This window comes from Pristiophorus japonicus, chromosome 14 (assembly GCF_044704955.1).
Source record: "Pristiophorus japonicus isolate sPriJap1 chromosome 14, sPriJap1.hap1, whole genome shotgun sequence".
In the NCBI taxonomy this organism is placed as follows: Eukaryota; Metazoa; Chordata; class Chondrichthyes; family Pristiophoridae; genus Pristiophorus; species Pristiophorus japonicus.
Genome location: NC_091990.1, coordinates 71039351 through 71056723, shown reverse-complemented (window position 1 = coordinate 71056723; position 17373 = coordinate 71039351). Strand labels below are relative to the sequence as shown.

The window sequence follows — 17373 nt, the reverse complement described above, 5'->3', positions numbered from 1 at the left end:
ACTCTGATGGCTTTTTGCAGGTTTCCGCTCTCAAATCTTGACTCGAAGATCAATGCGTTGCAATCTTGGCTGGTCGCACCGATTGTGGCGAGATGTAATGGGCCTCGATGACCTCCAACACGGGAAAATGTGAAGTAAGAACCTTTCCTGGCTGGCAGACCACAAGAACATCATAAAACATAAAGGGGTTCAACAGTCCCAACAACAGGGAACGCTGTCCTCAGTCCCAACAACAGGGAACGCTGTCCTCAGTCCCAACAACAGGGAACGCTGCCCTCAGTCCCAACAACAGGGAACGCTGTCCTCAGTCCCAACAAGAGGGAACGCTGCCCTCAGTCCCAACAGGGAACGCTGTCCTCAGTCCCAACAACAGGGAACGCTGTCCTCAGTCCCAACAACAGGGAACGCTGTCCTCAGTCCCAACAGGGAACGCTGTCCTCAGTCCCAACAAGAGGGAACGCTGCCCTCAGTCCCAACAAGAGGGAACGCTGCCCTCAGTCCCAACAAGAGGGAACGCTGCTCTCAGTCCCAACAACTGGGAACGCTGCCCTCAGTCCCAACAGGGAACGCTGCTCTCAGTCCCAACAACAGGGAACGTTGCTCTCAGTCTCAACAACAGGGAACGTTGCTCTCAGTCTCAACAACAGGGAACGCTGCCCTCAGTCCCAACAACAGGGAACGCTGCCCTCAGTCCCAACAGGGAACGCTGTCCTCAGTCCCAACAACAGGGAACGCTGCCCTCAGTCCCAACAACAGGGAACGCTGTCCTCAGTCCCAACAACAGGGAACGCTGTCCTCAGTCCCAACAACAGGGAACGCTGTCCTCAGTCCCAACAACAGGGAACGCTGTCCTCAGTCCCAACAGGGAACGCTGTCCTCAGTCCCAACAAGAGGGAACGCTGCCCTCAGTCCCAACAAGAGGGAACGCTGCCCTCAGTCCCAACAAGAGGGAACGCTGCTCTCAGTCCCAACAACTGGGAACGCTGCCCTCAGTCCCAACAGGGAACGCTGCTCTCAGTCCCAACAACAGGGAACGCTGCCCTCAGTCCCAACAACTGGGAACGCTGCCCTCAGTCCCAACAGGGAACGCTGCTCTCAGTCCCAACAACAGGGAACGTTGCTCTCAGTCTCAACAACAGGGAACGCTGCCCTCAGTCCCAACAACTGGGAACGCTGCCCTCAGTCCCAACAGCAGGGAACGCTGCCCTCAGTCCCAACAGCAGGGAACGCTGCCCTCAGTCCCAACAGCAGGGAACGCTGCCCTCAGTCCCAACAGGGAACGCTGCCCTCAGTCCCAACAACAGGGAACGCTGCCCGCAGTCCCAACAACAGGGAACGCTGCCCGCAGTCCCAACAACAGGGAACGCTGCCCGCAGTCCCAACAACAGGGAACGCTGCCCTCAGTCCCAACAGGGAACGCTGCCCTCAGTCCCAACAGGGAACGCTGCCCTCAGTCCCAACAACAGGGAACGCTGCCCTCAGTCCCAACAACAGGGAACGCTGCCCTCAGTCCCAACAACAGGGAACGCTGCCCTCAGTCCCAACAACAGGGAACGCTGCCCTCAGTCCCAACAACAGGGAACGCTGCCCTCAGTCCCAACAACAGGGAACGCTGCCCTCAGTCCCAACAACAGGGAACGCTGCCCTCAGTCCCAACAACAGGGAACGCTGCCCTCAGTCCCAACAACAGGGAACGCTGCCCTCAGTCCCAACAACAGGGAACGCTGCCCTCAGTCCCAACAACAGGGAACGCTGCCCTCAGTCCCAACAACAGGGAACGCTGCCCTCAGTCCCAACAACAGGGAACGCTGCCCTCAGTCCCAACAACAGGGAACGCTGCCCTCAGTCCCAACAACAGGGAACGCTGCCCTCAGTCCCAACAACAGGGAACGCTGCCCTCAGTCCCAACAACAGGGAACGCTGCCCTCAGTCCCAACAACAGGGAACGCTGCCCTCAGTCCCAACAACAGGGAACGCTGCCCTCAGTCCCAACAACAGGGAACGCTGCCCTCAGTCCCAACAACAGGGAACGCTGCCCTCAGTCCCAACAACAGGGAACGCTGCCCTCAGTCCCAACAACAGGGAACGCTGCCCTCAGTCCCAACAACAGGGAACGCTGCCCTCAGTCCCAACAACAGGGAACGCTGCCCTCAGTCCCAACAACAGGGAACGCTGCCCTCAGTCCCAACAACAGGGAACGCTGCCCTCAGTCCCAACAACAGGGAACGCTGCCCTCAGTCCCAACAACAGGGAACGCTGCCCTCAGTCCCAACAACAGGGAACGCTGCCCTCAGTCCCAACAACAGGGAACGCTGCCCTCAGTCCCAACAACAGGGAACGCTGCCCTCAGTCCCAACAACAGGGAACGCTGCCCTCAGTCCCAACAACAGGGAACGCTGCCCTCAGTCCCAACAACAGGGAACGCTGCCCTCAGTCCCAACAACAGGGAACGCTGCCCTCAGTCCCAACAACAGGGAACGCTGCCCTCAGTCCCAACAACAGGGAACGCTGCCCTCAGTCCCAACAACAGGGAACGCTGCCCTCAGTCCCAACAACAGGGAACGCTGCCCTCAGTCCCAACAACAGGGAACGCTGCCCTCAGTCCCAACAACAGGGAACGCTGCCCTCAGTCCCAACAACAGGGAACGCTGCCCTCAGTCCCAACAACAGGGAACGCTGCCCTCAGTCCCAACAACAGGGAACGCTGCCCTCAGTCCCAACAACAGGGAACGCTGCCCTCAGTCCCAACAACAGGGAACGCTGCCCTCAGTCCCAACAACAGGGAACGCTGCCCTCAGTCCCAACAACAGGGAACGCTGCCCTCAGTCCCAACAACAGGGAACGCTGCCCTCAGTCCCAACAACAGGGAACGCTGCCCTCAGTCCCAACAACAGGGAACGCTGCCCTCAGTCCCAACAACAGGGAACGCTGCCCTCAGTCCCAACAACAGGGAACGCTGCCCTCAGTCCCAACAACAGGGAACGCTGCCCTCAGTCCCAACAACAGGGAACGCTGCCCTCAGTCCCAACAACAGGGAACGCTGCCCTCAGTCCCAACAACAGGGAACGCTGCCCTCAGTCCCAACAACAGGGAACGCTGCCCTCAGTCCCAACAACAGGGAACGCTGCCCTCAGTCCCAACAACAGGGAACGCTGCCCTCAGTCCCAACAACAGGGAACGCTGCCCTCAGTCCCAACAACAGGGAACGCTGCCCTCAGTCCCAACAACAGGGAACGCTGCCCTCAGTCCCAACAACAGGGAACGCTGCCCTCAGTCCCAACAACAGGGAACGCTGCCCTCAGTCCCAACAACAGGGAACGCTGCCCTCAGTCCCAACAACAGGGAACGCTGCCCTCAGTCCCAACAACAGGGAACGCTGCCCTCAGTCCCAACAACAGGGAACGCTGCCCTCAGTCCCAACAACAGGGAACGCTGCCCTCAGTCCCAACAACAGGGAACGCTGCCCTCAGTCCCAACAACAGGGAACGCTGCCCTCAGTCCCAACAACAGGGAACGCTGCCCTCAGTCCCAACAACAGGGAACGCTGCCCTCAGTCCCAACAACAGGGAACGCTGCCCTCAGTCCCAACAACAGGGAACGCTGCCCTCAGTCCCAACAACAGGGAACGCTGCCCTCAGTCCCAACAACAGGGAACGCTGCCCTCAGTCCCAACAACAGGGAACGCTGCCCTCAGTCCCAACAACAGGGAACGCTGCCCTCAGTCCCAACAACAGGGAACGCTGCCCTCAGTCCCAACAACAGGGAACGCTGCCCTCAGTCCCAACAACAGGGAACGCTGCCCTCAGTCCCAACAACAGGGAACGCTGCCCTCAGTCCCAACAACAGGGAACGCTGCCCTCAGTCCCAACAACAGGGAACGCTGCCCTCAGTCCCAACAACAGGGAACGCTGCCCTCAGTCCCAACAACAGGGAACGCTGCCCTCAGTCCCAACAACAGGGAACGCTGCCCTCAGTCCCAACAACAGGGAACGCTGCCCTCAGTCCCAACAACAGGGAACGCTGCCCTCAGTCCCAACAACAGGGAACGCTGCCCTCAGTCCCAACAACAGGGAACGCTGCCCTCAGTCCCAACAACAGGGAACGCTGCCCTCAGTCCCAACAACAGGGAACGCTGCCCTCAGTCCCAACAACAGGGAACGCTGCCCTCAGTCCCAACAACAGGGAACGCTGCCCTCAGTCCCAACAACAGGGAACGCTGCCCTCAGTCCCAACAACAGGGAACGCTGCCCTCAGTCCCAACAACAGGGAACGCTGCCCTCAGTCCCAACAACAGGGAACGCTGCCCTCAGTCCCAACAACAGGGAACGCTGCCCTCAGTCCCAACAACAGGGAACGCTGCCCTCAGTCCCAACAACAGGGAACGCTGCCCTCAGTCCCAACAACAGGGAACGCTGCCCTCAGTCCCAACAACAGGGAACGCTGCCCTCAGTCCCAACAACAGGGAACGCTGCCCTCAGTCCCAACAACAGGGAACGCTGCCCTCAGTCCCAACAACAGGGAACGCTGCCCTCAGTCCCAACAACAGGGAACGCTGCCCTCAGTCCCAACAACAGGGAACGCTGCCCTCAGTCCCAACAACAGGGAACGCTGCCCTCAGTCCCAACAACAGGGAACGCTGCCCTCAGTCCCAACAACAGGGAACGCTGCCCTCAGTCCCAACAACAGGGAACGCTGCCCTCAGTCCCAACAACAGGGAACGCTGCCCTCAGTCCCAACAACAGGGAACGCTGCCCTCAGTCCCAACAGCAGGGAACGCTGCCCTCAGTCCCAACAGCAGGGAACGCTGCCCTCAGTCCCAACAGCAGGGAACGCTGCCCTCAGTCCCAACAGCAGGGAACGCTGCCCTCAGTCCCAACAGCAGGGAACGCTGCCCTCAGTCCCAACAGCAGGGAACGCTGCCCTCAGTCCCAACAGCAGGGAACGCTGCCCTCAGTCCCAACAGCAGGGAACGCTGCCCTCAGTCCCAACAGCAGGGAACGCTGCCCTCAGTCCCAACAGCAGGGAACGCTGCCCTCAGTCCCAACAGCAGGGAACGCTGCCCTCAGTCCCAACAGCAGGGAACGCTGCCCTCAGTCCCAACAGCAGGGAACGCTGCCCTCAGTCCCAACAGCAGGGAACGCTGCCCTCAGTCCCAACAGCAGGGAACGCTGCCCTCAGTCCCAACAGCAGGGAACGCTGCCCTCAGTCCCAACAGCAGGGAACGCTGCCCTCAGTCCCAACAGCAGGGAACGCTGCCCTCAGTCCCAACAGCAGGGAACGCTGCCCTCAGTCCCAACAGCAGGGAACGCTGCCCTCAGTCCCAACAGCAGGGAACGCTGCCCTCAGTCCCAACAGCAGGGAACGCTGCCCTCAGTCCCAACAGCAGGGAACGCTGCCCTCAGTCCCAACAGCAGGGAACGCTGCCCTCAGTCCCAACAGCAGGGAACGCTGCCCTCAGTCCCAACAGCAGGGAACGCTGCCCTCAGTCCCAACAACAGGGAACGCTGCCCTCAGTCCCAACAACAGGGAACGCTGCCCTCAGTCCCAACAGCAGGGAACGCTGCCCTCAGTCCCAACAGCAGGGAACGCTGCCCTCAGTCCCAACAACAGGGAACGCTGCCCTCAGTCCCAACAACAGGGAACGCTGCCCTCAGTCCCAACAACAGGGAACGCTGCCCTCAGTCCCAACAACAGGGAACGCTGCCCTCAGTCCCAACAACAGGGAACGCTGCCCTCAGTCCCAACAGGGAACGCTGCCCTCAGTCCCAACAACAGGGAACGCTGCACTCAGTCCCAACAACAGGGAACGCTGCCCTCAGTCCCAACAACAGGGAACGCTGCCCTCAGTCCCAACAACAGGGAACGCTGCCCTCAGTCCCAACAGGGAACGCTGCCCTCAGTCCCAACAACAGGGAACGCTGCCCTCAGTCCCAACAACAGGGAACGCTGCCCTCAGTCCCAACAACAGGGAACGCTGCCCTCAGTCCCAACAACAGGGAACGCTGCCCTCAGTCCCAACAACAGGGAACGCTGCCCTCAGTCCCAACAACAGGGAACGCTGCCCTCAGTCCCAACAACAGGGAACGCTGCCCTCAGTCCCAACAACAGGGAACGCTGCCCTCAGTCCCAACAACAGGGAACGCTGCCCTCAGTCCCAACAACAGGGAACGCTGCCCTCAGTCCCAACAACAGGGAACGCTGCCCTCAGTCCCAACAACAGGGAACACTGCCCTCAGTCCCAACAACAGGGAACGCTGCCCTCAGTCCCAACAACAGGGAACGCTGCCCTCAGTCCCAACAACAGGGAACGCTGCCCTCAGTCCCAACAACAGGGAACGCTGTCCTCAGTCCCAACAACAGGGAACGCTGCTCTCAGTCCCAACAGGGAACCCTGCTCTCAGTCCCAATAGGGAATGCTGCTCTCAGTCCCAACAACAGGGAACGCTGCCCTCAGTCCCAACAGGGAACGCTGTCCTCAGTCCCAACAACTGGGAACACTGCCCTCAGTCCCAACAACAGGGAACGCTGCTCTCAGTCCCAACAGGGAACGCTGCTCTCAGTCCCAACAGGGAATGCTGCTCTCAGTCCCAACAACAGGGAACGCTGCTCTCAGTCCCAACAACAGGGAACGCTGCCCTCAGTCCCAACAACAGGGATCGCTGCTCTCAGTCCCAACAATGGGGAGTAAGATCATAAGACAAGAATCAGGAGCAGGAGCAGGAGGTAGGCCATATGGCCCTTCGAGCCTGCTCCGCCATTTAATAAGATCATGGCTGATCTTCTGTCTCAACTCCACCTACCTGCTCTATCCCCATATCCCATGATTCACCTAGAGCCCAAGGGCTAGATTTTCCATTATTTTTGCATGTATAACGTCCACTTAACGTCCATTTTAACGCTGAAATGACGTGTAACGCTCAGATATCGTCCATTTAGCCACAAAATGGAAACTGATGCCCATTTCTCAGTCACTTATTGCCGAGCGTTACTTTCCACGTGTTACGCCAGTAAAAAATAATACCACCCGCCCACTTTTTTGGGGCGGAATCATCAGAATGGGTGAACCCAACGCCCATAATATCGCCCAGCGTTACTTTCGGCACGGAATTATACCAACCGCCCACTTTATTTTGTTGTAAACATAACATTTGTTAAAACTAACGCCCAGGAAATTGCCCAGCGTTACTTTCAGCACCTCGCCCACAATCTCACTCGCCAAAAGAAACGCTATGAAAAAGGTGACCTGATCTGAACTAATCACAGCAATGTGGACAGCATTTTGTAAATCGCAGGTCGCTTCGTTTAAAAGGCTGCTTCAGCTTTGTGGGAGTTTGGATGTTCTCTGCCGTTCTTCTCAGGTGATGTGACAATCTGACAAACATCTCATCATACTGTGGACGGTTGGATTTTACTTTAGGTGTGGGGAAATTTATTGCTTGTGGAGAATGGGCATTATACTTATAGTTATTGGAATGGGGCCAGCCATTTCTCAGCCTGCCTTGATGACAATGCAGATGTTGCACAGTAGAAATGGCACAAGGTCTAATCCACAGCATCATGTGCCCAATCTAAGACGTGCCGGACTGATGAGGAGGACCAGACCATACACACCCCGCACTTACAGGGAGAAGCGGTCTTACCTCGACTTATCCAAGAATACCTGCCTTCGGAGACTGCGCTTCCACAAACAGATTATCACTGAGGTATGCCAGCTCATCAGGGGAGATCTGTAGCCTGCAAGCACCATCAGGACTGCACTGTCCATCGAGGTCAAAGTCACCACGGCACTGTCGTTCTACGCGTCCGGTTCCTTTCAGGCCTCTGCCGTTGACATTTGCGTTATATCTCAGCATGCCACACATTGCTGCATTAGACAGCTCACTGAAGCTCTGTCGCATGTAGGATGGACTTTATCAACTTCCCTATAACAGGGCTCTAGGATTCTACCGAACTTCTCCAACTTGCTAACTTCTCCAAGGTGCAGGGAGCAATACAGTGTATGCACATCGCGATGCAGGCACCTTCTCAGGACGCAGAGATTTTTCACAACAAAAAAGGATTTCACTCCTTGAAGGTCCAACTCGTTGTCAACCACAACCAGATAATCATGGCAGTGAATGCCAAATTTCCAGGCATCATCGATGAGGCTCATGTCCTGCATGAGAGCGTTGTCTCTGACATGTTTAAGGGTCAGGCACAAAGTCAATGCTGGATGCTTGGTGATAACCGATATGGCCTCGCCACCTGACAGATGACTGCCCTGCATTACACCCACACCGAAGCCGAGAAGCGATACAACCAGAGCCACATAGACACATGCAATGTGGTCCAGAAAACAATAACTGTGCTTAAGTAGTGCTTTGGATGCCTGGAGCTACAATACAATCCTGATCAGGCAGCTCAATTCGTGGTTGTGTGCTCCATGCTGCACAACCTGCCTATCAGGAGGAGACAAGAATTGCCAGAAGGGACTGATGCTCCACCTCAGGAGAGCAAGAGGAGGATGAGGGGCTGGACACTGACCTAGGGCCAGACAATCAGGCTGACTATGTAACCATGCCCATGCCCCCCTCCAGACTGCAGGAAAGGGACCGTGGTGGCTACATAGCTCAAGAGCTCATAAATGAGCGATTTGCCTGAAAGAACGTTGCTGTTATTGACAAAGCTGACACACTGCTGTGTGCAGCTCAGACCATTAATGGTGGGCATCACCTTGGTGCCAGTTAAAGTTTAAGTTGATTCAAGTTGTTTTATTTAACCCTTTCATGTTAAGGAATCACCTGTGTATAATAGAATCATAGAAACATAGAAAATAGGTGCAGGAGTAGGCCATTCGGCCCTTCAAGCCTGCACCACCATTCAATAAGATCATGGTTGATCATTCACCTCAGTACCCCTTTCCTGCTTTCTCTCCATACCCCTTGATCCCTTTAGCCGTAAGGGCCACATCTAACTCCCTCTTGAATATATCCAACGAACTGGCATCAACAACTCTCTGCGGCAGGGAATTCCATAGGTTAACAACTCTCTGAGTGAATGGCTTCACTCCTAAATGGCTTACCCCTTATCCTTAGACTATGTCCCCTGGTTCTGGACTTCCCCAACATCGGGAACATTCTTCCTGCATCTAACCTGTCCAGTCCCGTCAGAATTTTATATGTTTCTTTGAGATCCCCTCTCATCCTTCTAAACTCCAGTGAATAAAGGCCCAGTCGATCCAGTCACTCCTCATATGTCAGTCCTGCCATCCCGGGAATCAGTCTGATGAACCTTCGCTGCACTCCCTCAATAGCAAGAACGTCCTTCCTCAGATTATGAGACCAAAACTGAACACAATATTCCAGGTGAGGCCTCACCAAGGCCCTGTACAACTGCAGTAAGACCACCCTGCTCCTATACTCAAAACCCCGAGCTATGAAGGCCAACATAACATTTGCCTTCTTCACCGCCTGCTGTACCTGTATGCCAACCTTCAATGACTGATGTACCATGACACCCAGGTCTCGCTGCACCTCCCCTTTTCCTAATCTGCCGCCATTCGGATAATATTCTGCCTTCTTGTTTTTGTCCCCAAAGTGGATAACCTCACATTTATCCACATTATACTGCATCTGCCATACATTTGCCCATTCACCTAACCTGTCCAAGTCACCCTGCAGTCTCTTAGCGTCCTCCTCATAGCCACCCAGTTTAGTGTCATCTGCAAACTTGGAGATATTACATTCAATTCCTTCATCTAAATCATTAATATATATTGTAAATAGCTGGGGTCCCAGCACTGAGCCCTGCGGCACCCCACTAATCACTGCCTGCCATTCTGAAAAGGACCCGTTTATCCCGACTCTCTGCTTCCTGTCTGCCAACCAGTTCTCTATCCATGTCAGTACATTACCCCCAATACCATGTGCTTTAATTTTGCACACTAATCTCTTGTGTGGGACCTTGTCAAAAGCCTTTTGAAAGTCCAAATACACCACATCCACTGGTTCTCCCTTGTCCACTCTGCTGGTTACATCCTCAAAAAATTCCAGAAGATTTGTCAAGCATGATTTCCCTTTCATAAATCCACATTGACTTGGACCGATCCTGTCACTGCTTTCCAAATGCGCTGTGATTTCATCTTTAATAATTGATTCCAACATTTTCCCCACGACTGATGTCAGGCTAACCGGTCTAAAATTACCCGTTTTCTCTCTCCCACCTTTTTAAAAAAGTGGTGTTACATTAGCTACCCTCCAGTCCATAGGAACTGATCCAGAGTCGATAGACTGTTGGAAAATGATCACCAATGCATCCACTATTTATAGGACCACTTCCTTAAGTACTCTGGGATGCAGACCATCAAGCCCCAGGGATTTATCGGCCTTCAATCCCATCAATTTCCCGAACACAATTTCCTGACTAATAAGAATATCCTTCAGTTCCTCCTTCTCACTAGACCCTCGGTCCGCTAGTACTTCCGGAAGGTTATTTGTGTCTTCCTTCGTGAAGACAGAACCAAAGTATTTGTTTAATTGGTCTGCCATTTCTTTGTTCCCCATTATAAATTCACCTGAATCTGACTGCAAGGGACCTACGTTTGTCTTCACTAATCTTTTTCTCTTCACATATCTATAGAAGCTTTTGCAGTCAGTTTTTATGTTCCCAGAAAGCTTCCTCTCATACTCTATTTTTCCCCTCCTAATTAAACCCTTTGTCCTCCTCTGCTGAATTCTAAATTTATCCCAGTCCTCAGGTTTGCTGTTTTTTCTTAAATTTATATGCCTCTTCCTTGGATTTAACACTATCCTTAATTTCCCTTGTTAGCCACGGTTGAGCCATCTTCCCCATTTTATTTTTACTCCAGACAGGGATGTACAATTGTTGAAGTTCATCCATGTGATCTTTAAATGTTTGCCATTGCCTATCCATCGTCAACCCTCTAAGTATCAATTGCCAGTATATTCTAGCCAATTCATGTCTCATACCATCGAAGTTATCTTTCCTTAAGTTCAGGACCCTAGTCTCTGAATTAACTGTGTCACTCTCCATCTTAATAAGGAATTCTACCATATTATGGTCATTCTTCCCCAAGGGACCTCGCACAACAAGATTGCTAATTAGTCCTTTCTCATTGCACAACACCCAGTCGAGGATGGCCAGCTCTCTAGTTGGTTCCTCAACATATTGGTCCAGAAAACCATCCCTAATACACTCCAGGAAATCCTCCTCCACCGCATTGCTACCAGTTTGGTTAGCCCAATCTATATGTAGATTAAAGTCGCCCATGATAAAACTGCTGTATCTTTATTGCACGCATCCCTAATTTCTTGTTTGATGCTGTCCCCAACCTCACTACTACTGTCTGGTGGTCTGTACACAACTCCCACTCGTGAATTCTGCCCTTTGGTATTCCATAGCTCCACCCATACTGATTCCACATCATCCAAGCTAATGTCCTTCCTTACTATTGTGTTAATTTTCTCTTTAACCAGTAATGCTCCCCCACCTACTTTTCCTTTCTGTCTATCCTTCCTGAATGTTGAATACCCCTGGATGTTGAGTTCCCAGCCTTGGTCACCCTGGAGCCAATGATGTCATATTCATTAATTGCTGCCTGTGCAGTTAATTCGTCCACCTTATTACGAATACTCCTCGCATTGAGGCACAGAGCCTTCAGGTTTGTCTTTTTAACACACTTTTGCTGCAATGTGGCCCTTTTTGATTTTTGCCTTGGGTTTTTCTGCCCTCCACTTTTACTATTCTCTTTTCTATTTTTTGCTTCTGCCTCCATTTTACTTCCCTCTGTCTCCCTGCATAGGTTCCCATCCCCCTGCCATATTAGTTTAACTCCTCCCCAACAGCACTAGCAAACACTCCCCCTCGGACATTGGTTCCGTTCCTGCCCAGGTGCAGACCGTCCGGTTTGTACTGGTCCCTCCCCCAGAACCGGTTCCAATGTCCCAGGAATTTGAATCCCTCCCTTCTGCACCACTCCTCAAGCCACGTATTCATCTGAGCTATCCTGTGATTTCTACTCTGTCTAGCACGTGGCACTGGTAGCAATCCTGAGATTACTCCTTTGAGGTCCTATTTTTTAATTTAACTCCTAGCTCCCTAAATTCGTCTTGTAGGACCCAACCCGTTTTTTACCTATATCGTTGGTACCTATGTGCACCACCACAACTGGCTGTTCACCCTCCCTTTTCAGAATGTCCTGCATCCGCTCCGAGACAACCTTGACCCTTGCACCAGGGAGGCAACATACCATCCTGGAGTCTCGATTGCAGAAACGTCTATCTATTCCCTTTACAATCGAATCCCCTATCACTATAGCTCTCCCATTCTTTTTCCTCCCCTCCTGTGCAACAGAGCCAGCCACGGTGCCATGAACTTGGCTGCTGCTCCCCCTGATGAGTCATCCCCCTCAACAGTACCCAAAGTGGTGTATCTGTTTTTCAGGGGGATGACTGCAGGGGACCCCTGCACTACCTTCCTTGCACTGCTCTTCCTGTTGGTCACCCATCCCCTATCTGGCTGTGTAATCTTTACCTGGGGTCTGACCAACTCACTAAACGTGCTATTCACGTCATTCTCAGCATGGACCAGCTATCTGAGACAATGCGCAACAAGGTTATGTTAAATAAAAACATTTAATCCGACCATTTGTCTGAAATCATAAGTATAACAGTCAAAAACACTCCACCCGACCCCACATTTTAGAACACTGATATCAATCAAATGGTCAACATGTCTAGAGAATACAAATGCAAACCAACAGGGTGGCCCCCTCCCCCCATACCTTACAACAAATTGCATACACCCAGATGGAGATATAACACAGCCATCACCTGCGCACATGCACCTCACTTTCCTTCCCCTCTCCCCGTCTTCTCCCCACCTCTATCCCTTCCCCTCCTCGCTCCACGGCGCCTGGCCGAAGAACTCCTCAGGCGGTGCCTCATTGGAGGGGATGAAGACAAGAGGCGGTGGTTGCATGGGTACAGAAACAGGGGGTACCGAGGGGTCAACATTCTCCGATCCAGAAGCAGGATCTTGGTCCTGCCTCTCATGTGTCGTTGGCACTGGGGGTGCGGAGCCTCGGGGTGGAGTGCCGTGCTCCAGGACCACTGGGAGGCCTGTGCCAGCAGTGTTCCTGGCTATCGCCTCCAGGGCCTCCGCCATCCGTGGCATGTACTCCGTCATGGTGCCAGAGATGCTGGCCAGCTGTCAGGATATGCCCCCCAATGTCTGGAGGATCTGCTGACCTATGTCAACTGTCCTCCTGGACAACTTAACCATCTCTCCGCTCTCATCTGGTGCTCGTGGAACAGACCTGCCGTATCCACGAGGCCTCCATGGGGTCGGTGCCGTCCTGGGGATAAATGGGGTACCTTGTGGAGAGGTGCTTGGGGCCGGCACCTCCAGAGTGGAGACAGGATTGACCGGAGGAGCACTAGATGGCCTTGGGGTGGAATGGTTTCTGGAGCGTGGCGATGCAGGTTCCTTCGAAGTCCGCGCTCTCAACCTTGGGGAACAGACCCAGCGGATTGACGGGCAACAATTGGAGCTCCTCAGCACCAGATGTAGGATCGTCCGGAGAGTCGGGCCCCACGCCCCCACCTTCTGGCCTATGTGGCCTTGCCTGGGACCGTGCTGCTGGCTGAGCTGCAAAACACAAATGAGGTTATTAGAGGAGAAGGGGGTTCTAGGGTGACAAGGTGAGTCCAGCGCTACACACACCACATGCACGACAAAAGCACCACTGCTCTCAAAATCATCGCAGACATCACATTTCATGACCATCAACACATTGTGCATTGCAATCATTTTCATGAGGCCAGCATTATTTCTATGACACTTTTAGAAATCATCTCTCATATATGATTGGTCGGATATGAGTGGGTGTGGCATCAATTGACTTTGCATCAAGCAATGGCGTATACTTAACTGACGTGACATCACTTCAGGGTCTGCAGATGCTTCCGTGACTGTCCGGGGGTGCTTCCCCACGAGTGCGAGCCCCTCCATCTCCGTGATGTCGCTGGGGACTGGTGGCCCCCCACCCGTTCACCTCGGTACGGACCTCATCGTCGATAGCTTCTTCTGTAAAAGGTGACAGGACGACATGGCATGAGATCATTGCGTGATATCATTGTTAGGCACTGTCACAGACACTGATACAACACAGCTCCGACAGATGTAATCATAATTATTATGATAATTATCATTCTTTACCTAAAGATGTACACCGTGACCGCAGGCTTTGAGTAAAACATTCCCGGTAAAAGTGCAAGACATCACATTTGACTTTAATCACTCATGACTGTTACAAATCAAATTATATAAATACATAAGTACATGTAAATCAATGTAATACTTACTCTTACGGATCCCACAAGGTCGTTCCATCGTTTCCGGCATTGGTTGCCCTCACGCAGCTCGTTGGTCGCCGACGAGACCACCTCTGCTATCTCAATCCATATCTTCTGGTAGGCCTTTGGGGTGGGCTTCCCGTGCCCTCCCTGGGTCAAATCACCCCAGCGTAACTCGACCTCCTGCAGGAGGGAGGCATTTGCCTTGTCCGAGAACCTCCTCGCTCTTTTGCGCCCTCCAATGTGCTCCTCTCCCACCTCACTGCTCTCTCCAGCGTCAGTCTCCACAGCGTGTTGTGTCGCCTCCTCCTCTCCCTCCATTATAGGCACCAAATTAGACAAAATATCTGGCTGGTAACAGCTAACTTTTTCTCACAATTTTGTATCAAGCTGAAAACACTCCCTGCTTCCTCCCAAAGCAGCCACACCACAGCCACACATGCCTTCACTCCCTCTCAGCTCCCTCTCGACCTCCTGAATCGCAGGAAATGAGTGTTGCCATGCCATTGCTAAGGACGCGACACTTTATGGCAGAAGGTAAGAGCGATTTAACGCTAACGCTTATTTCAGATTGCTCGCGGTAACGGCCAATTTTATAAATTGGAAACTAGGGGGTTTGAAAATGGGCGAGAATCCGGCGATCTGAAAACCCATATTTACCGCCCACGCCAGAAATAACACCCATTTTTGGGCGATCTGCACAAAAGTGTAAAATCTAGCCCCAAGAATCTATCAATCTCAGTCTTGAATACACTCAATGCATGTCAAGCCCTTAAGAATTTTACATGTTTCAATGAGATCAACTCGGTCTTCTAAATCCTAGAGAATATAGGCCAAGTCTGCTCAATCTCTCCTCATAGGAAAATCCCCACATCCCAGGAATCAGTCTGCTGTAACTTCATTGCACTCGATCTAAGACAAGTATATCCATCCTTGGGTAAGGAGACCAAAACTGCACACAGTACTCCAGGGGTGGTCTCACCAGGGCCCTATATAATTGCAGTGTGACTTAATTAGAGGAACAGATAGTTTTGGCGAGGGGCGCGGGTTGGGCAAAGCCATGAAGGGATTTGAACAGGAGGATGAGAATTTTAAATTGGCAGCATTGGGTGAACCAGGAGCCAATGTAGGTTAGCGAGAAACATGGTAAAGGGTGATTGAGAGGCTGCATTGGTGACCGAGGCCATTGGAGGGAGCAGCATGCAGCGACCCGGCCCAGAAATCGGCACAGTCCCGGCCTGCCGGGGGCATTGGAGGGAGTGGCGTGCAGCGACATACCACTGCAGGGGGCAGCGTGCTGCTGCAGGAGGGTGATGGCTACGAAGCCAGGTCGCTGATTATAGTGCGGGCAGGCACAGCAGGAGGGGCGAAGGAGCGGCAAGAGTCAGTCGAGGGAAGTGACCAGGGCCCAGGAGAGGCGTGAATCTGGGGCCCAGAAGAGGCGAGGGCCTAGGGTCAGCCCACACTGCGATATGTGCGCGCTCGGTCTGTGCAGCAGAGCTGGTCTCCAGTTAGTCTCGAGTAATCCTTGCCACCAAGACCGAGCTCGGTCAAGCCCGTGTGGTGGCTGGTGTGCAACGGCCACCACACGTTAAAAAAATCCACGCACAGGCATCTTCCACCCTTCAGGATGTAGTTAGGGATCTGGAATATTAGGTCCTTCATTGAAACACCTGTGAACTCATCCCTTTTTGGCGTGGACACAAGTCATCCTCGCTTCGAAGGACTGCGTATGATGATGATAAAAGGGTGATTGGGACCTGGTACAGCTTAGGATACAGGCAGCAGAGTTTTGGATCAGCTGAACTTCATGGAGGGTGGAAGATGGGAGGCTGGCCAGGAGAGAATTGGAATAATCAAGTCTATAGGTAACAAAGGCACGGATGAGGGTTTCGGCAGGAGATGAGTTGAGGTGGTGGGGGGGATGGGCAATGTTAGAGGTGTAAGTAGGCAGTCTTAGTGATGTTGCTGAGGTTGTGCACAGCCGAGGTCAGCCTCAAACAGTGGCCGGGGAGAGGGATGGAATCGGTGGCAAGGGAACGGAGTTTGTGGTGGGGGCCGAAGACAATGTTTAACTGGAGAAACTTGCGGTTCATCCAGAACTGAATGTCGGGCCAACAGTCTGACAACATGGTGCCAGAGGATTGGAGGACTGCTAATGTAGAGGGAGAAAGGGATAGGCCGAATAATTACAGGCCTGTCAGCCTAACCTCAGTGGAGGGAAAATTGTTGGAAAAAGTCCTGAAAGACAGGATAAATCTGCATTTGGAAAGGCAAGGATTAATTAGGGACAGTCAGCATGGATTTGTTAAGGGAAGATCGTGTCTGACTAACCTGATTGAATTTTTTGAGGAGGTAACCAAGAGGGTCGATGAGGGTAGTGCGTATGATGTAGTATATATGGACTTTAGCAAAGCTTTTGATAAGGTCCCGCATGGTAGACTGCTCATGAAGGTTAAAGCCCATGGCATCCAGGGCAAAGTGGCAAGTTTGATCCAAATTTGGCTTGAAGGTAGGAAGCAAAGGGTAATGGTTGATGGATCTTTTTGTGACTGGAAGGATGTTTCCAGTGGGGTCCCGCAGGGCTCAGTACTGGGTCCCTTGCTTTTTGTGGTATATATCAACAATTTAGATTTGAATATTGGGAGTATGATTAAGAAGTTTGCAGACAACACTAAAATTGGCTGTGTGGTTGATAATGAAGAGGAAAGTCATGGGCTACAGGAGGATATCAATCTACTGGTCAGGTGGGCAGAGCAGTGGCAAATGGAATTTAATTCAGAGAAGTATGAGGTGATGCACTTTGGGAGGGCTAATAAGGAAAGGGTATACACATTAAGCGGTAGGCCACTTAATAGGGTAGATGAACAAAAGGACCTTGGAGTGCTTGTCCACAGATCCCTGAAAGTAGCAGGCCAGATGGATAAGGTGGTTAAGAAGGCATATGGAATGCTTGCCTTTATTGGCCGAGGCATAGAATATAAGAACAGGGAGGTTATGCTTAAATTGTATAATATTT

The 17373-nt window shown here is 52.7% G+C and overlaps 1 protein-coding gene across 1 annotated transcript in view; it reads right to left on the bottom strand.

Annotated features, from left to right (window-relative positions):
• Positions 1 to 17373, bottom strand: part of agbl2 (AGBL carboxypeptidase 2) — a 74800-nt gene that overhangs the window by 40047 nt on the left and 17380 nt on the right. Inside the window, exon 7 of the mRNA XM_070898721.1 lies at positions 1 to 151. Within this exon, the coding sequence (XP_070754822.1) occupies positions 1 to 151 (151 nt within the window). The remainder of the gene's footprint in view (positions 152 to 17373) is intronic.